Source organism: Gekko japonicus, unplaced genomic scaffold (genome assembly GCF_001447785.1).
Source record: "Gekko japonicus isolate JY-2015 unplaced genomic scaffold, Gekko_japonicus_V1.1 scaffold3844, whole genome shotgun sequence".
Classification (NCBI taxonomy): domain Eukaryota; kingdom Metazoa; phylum Chordata; class Lepidosauria; order Squamata; family Gekkonidae; genus Gekko; species Gekko japonicus.
Genome location: NW_015169900.1, coordinates 64,451 through 68,576, shown reverse-complemented (window position 1 = coordinate 68,576; position 4,126 = coordinate 64,451). Strand labels below are relative to the sequence as shown.

The following is a 4,126-nucleotide window of genomic DNA, read 5'->3' as shown; positions in this document are numbered from 1 at the left end:
AACAAATGCCAAAACTCTGGAGAAGTTCATCCATCTTTCTGATACCTGTTGGGAATTAATATTTTTCAATTCAACTGTTTATTTTCGTATAATTATTGTGAGATTATAAGCGTTTTGTACATCATTACAGCTTCTATATTTTTGGTTCGCTTCAGACCAACAGGGCTACCCACTTGAATTGTTTTAAAGGGTGGACTAACGGTGGTTTTTTTTGCAAGTGTGCATCTTGAAATCAGCAAAGCGTGAATGGGACAAACACATGTTGGTTAGCATATGGTCATGGTGACAGTCAGGTGGAGGGGAAGGGTTTAGCCACAGCTTCCAGCTGGGTGTCCATCGAACAACGTGTGAAATCCTTGTGCAAATGGGGACCTCAATTTCCAGAATGGATAACTTTGGCGAGGGCTCTCGTGTTGTGTGAGCTCCTGCACCCATCTTGTTACAGATTAACCACTGGTCTTGGCGGTGGGGACAGTCCAATGCGTGGCGGAAGGTCGAACGATTCACTACATTGGCAACGGAGTGGAGGAGAATTCAGGAGTTCTGATCCTTGGGTCTCATCCGCTAAAGCGGGAACAGCTTGTCCTGTCTGGGACCTTTGGAGTTAACGGAGAGGCACGCAAGGGTACCATCTTTCTGATTGGCTGGAGGGGGAACAGCCCCAGAAGTTCAACAGGACAATACTGGGGGAGGGGATGCTAAGTCTAGGGAGATGTGGCATAGAAAGGGGACACTACAATATCTATCTTCTAAAACTTGGGGGAGTTAAATGGATCTCCCCCCACCCCCAAGCCCTGCCTGGAGGGAAAACAGCTGCTGCAAAGTGGACGTGGATGCTTTCGTTCCAAAGAATGGCTGAGTTTTTAAAATGTTTCCAAGGAATCAAAGCAAATAATAGCAGGGTTTTTTTAACGTGTGCAGTGAAGCAAACAAGGCAATCAAAGGGGGACCCCTCACAGTCTAAGGCAAATGCTGTGTGCGTGTGGGGGTCTTGCTTCCAAGAGGACCCCAACCCAGGCTGAATTTCCAGGCTCAGGGAAACATCTGGCGCCAATAAGACTGGAAAGAAATCCCCCTCCACGCACACATCACACCACACAGATCAAAGCATTCCTTAGATCTACTAATAAAAAAGGAACAGTCTGCACATGGCCGGGTGACAACAGCCAAAATTCCGAACTCCTCCCGGGTTCCAGGGCCCGGATGCTCCAAAGGACTTACCTTCAGCTCAGCCATTCTTTTCACCTTCCTTGACTTTCCAGTGGCCCAGCCCAAGGAAGATAGGTGGTCCCAGCAGTGGGACGGTCAGATTCAGAGATGGAGCGCCCTTGCAGGTTTTCTCGCAGTGACAGTGGGAAACGGCCAAGGCAGCGTGATGGCCAACACACACACACACACACCCCTTGCCCTGCAAGAGAGAAAGTCCAAGCGATGTTTCCAATTGTTTGCTCAGCTGAGCCTGGGTTTAATCAGAAACAGGATTCTCTCTTCTAGGGACCAATCCGGGGATTGATCACTGAAGATCAGCCCCCGTGCGGGGAGGAGGGGCGGGGGAGGCCCATGCATTCAGTAGTTTCCCATTTATTTCAATTCCTGTTAGCAAGAGGGACGATAGGACGCGGCTTATAGGGAGATTGGAAAACCCACTTCAGATAAGAATGCAGACGAGGACATCGGCAGACTTTCCAGCCATAGGGGGACAAGTCACTCGAGCAACTGCTGGGGCCGGCAGTATGGGGAGAATCACTGCCCACCCCTCCTGCTGGGTCCAAGAAAGGGGTGGCCTTTGCCCCATCCAAGGTGGGCAGGAGCCACCACATTCCCCCCTCCCATGCCCGTTTGGAGCCCATCCCAGTGTGGGGCCCTGGGCAGGTGCCCCTGTTGCCCCTGTTGCCTGTGGCTATGACCGACCCTATCTGGTGCCGAGAAGCAGCAGCATTCATCAAGGGAGGGGTTCTTCCTTCCAAAGCGGCAACATCCTGACAAGGCCCAGGGCCGCGATCCTTCCTAGGCTGAGTGGTTAATTCCACAGCTGACTACATTAAGGTCTTCTTAAACGTGAAACTGATGTCAACGTATTCCAGCAAAGGGAGCCTCCAACCTTTTTGAGCCTGCGGGCACCTCTGGAATTCTGACACAGGGTGGTGGGCACAACCACAAAATGGCTGCCGCAGGAGGCGGAGCCAGCCACTAAATGTCAGGGAGCGAGGTGATGCATAGTCAGTGTAACTCTTATTTCAGACAGACACTCCTTTTCACAGGCTGCCTTATAATCGGCACCGCCAATCAGAAGCCCAGCTGGGCAAAAGCTCCAGCTGGCCCCACCCAGCCAGTTTGGTGTGGTGGTTAGGAGCGCGGACTCTAATCTAGGAGAATCAGGTTTGATTCCCCACTCCTCCACATGCAGCTGCTGGTGTGACCTTGGGCCAGTCACAAGTTCTCTCAGAGTTGTTCTCTCAAGGGCAGTTCTTGAGAGGGCTCTCTCAGCCCCGCCTACCTCACAGGGTGTCTGTCGTGGGGAGGGGAAGGGAAAGGAGATTGTAAGCCGCTCTGAGACACCTTTCGGGAGTGAAGGGCTGGGTATAAAAGCAACTCTGCGGCCACTGCTGCTTTCTACAGACACTTGACAGGCACTAGGAAGTGTTGGTGGGTCCCATGGTGCCCACAGGCACCACGTTGGGGACCCCTGTGTTACACGTTCTGTCTTAATGGAGTGCCCAGACTTTTCATGGGGTCAGCAGCAGAGGGCCCCCTTGGTATCCCAAGTATTGCTAAAGTATGGGCCCAAGCAGGGCAGCGGGCCTTCGAGGGAGATCTGCCTTCCATTGCAGGCCAGTCTTGCCTTTTTGTGAAGGACACCGCAACTTAGCCACAGATCGCTCAAGAGGAGCCAAGCTTTCTGAAGGGCACATTGTTTTCATTCTCCTGTTGAAGACAGTGAAGAACGGAGAGGAATGCCTTTGAGCTTCCCCATCTTTTGAAAGATGCTGAGCAGCCAGGTGTTGGGATTCACTGTGGTGCACCTGGTCACTTCCAGGAAGAGCCTCCATGCAAAACCATTCTGGAAGGTTCTTCGCTCGCATCGTGAGGACTCTTTTAGGGATGCCCACCTCCAGGTGGGACCTGGGTGTTTGAAAAATTGGCAAAATACTTAAATATCCAGAGGTGGCAATCAATGTTCCCTCTAAGCTGTGGAGTCTTGTGAGCAAAAATTCTACTTTGTGAGCTACTCGCAATAAAGTTGTGAGCGAGTGATTTGGCTACTGCATAACCTAGTTTGCTCTGGAGCCCTCCTTCCTGAGCTGAGACAAAAATGTGTGAGCTGGAGGCTAAAAAAATGTGAGCTAGCTCACACTAACTCAGCTTAGAGGGAACACTGGTGGCAATGGATCTTTGCTTCACCGAAGAGAAGGCCTTTCTTTCCGTGTACAAAAAGCTACAAAATAACCAAACCTAAGACTACATCTTTACAGACTGACCGCACGGTCTCACGACAACTGTAATGGAGATTCTTCTACTTCTTGACCCCCAGAAGGAAATCGCCTGAATGCATTAACCAATGATTGTGAGTACACAGACTTAGAATGCCCGGGCTATCTTCCCATTGGCTCTGTGCCAGGTTTCCCTTCCAGGTCAGTCTATAGCACACAAGGTAAACAGATTAACCCTATAATGACTGAATTAGACCTTGCAACACGCACATTTCCAACACTGGGGATCCCCCAGAATTACAAGCTCATCTCCAGACTGCAGAGATCAGTTCCCCTGGAGGAAAATGGCTGCTTGGGAAGCTGGACTCTGTGGCACTGTACCCCACTGAGGTCCCTGTCCTCCCCAGACTCCATCCCCAAATCCCCAGGAGTTTCCCAACCTGAATCCGGCAACTCTACCCCCAACCCCCCGCTGGGGGCCAGGGGTGCCCTGGAAACCCCAGGCCTCACCGATCAAGTTGGCAGCTTCACACTAAGACTGGGGGCAGGAATCAGAGCAGAGCCAAAGTCCCTGAAGCTTGCAGATTTCCACAGGCAGATATGGATTCACGGGGATAGGCTAGCACCCGTGCGCCTCAGGGATCTGGCCCTGATGAATGTCGTCTCCAGCCATCTGAGAAAACAAAAAGCTCCAG

General features: G+C 51.5%; 1 protein-coding gene across 1 annotated transcript in view; it reads right to left on the bottom strand.

The window, feature by feature from the left end:
• HGD (homogentisate 1,2-dioxygenase) overlaps positions 1 to 1,252 on the bottom strand; it is a 44,010-nt gene extending 42,758 nt beyond the window's left edge. Inside the window, exon 1 of the mRNA XM_015417496.1 lies at positions 1,222 to 1,252. Coding sequence (XP_015272982.1) covers positions 1,222 to 1,236 — 15 coding nt within the window. The 5' untranslated portion in view covers positions 1,237 to 1,252. The remainder of the gene's footprint in view (positions 1 to 1,221) is intronic.
• Positions 1,253 to 4,126: the final 2,874 nt, after the last annotated feature.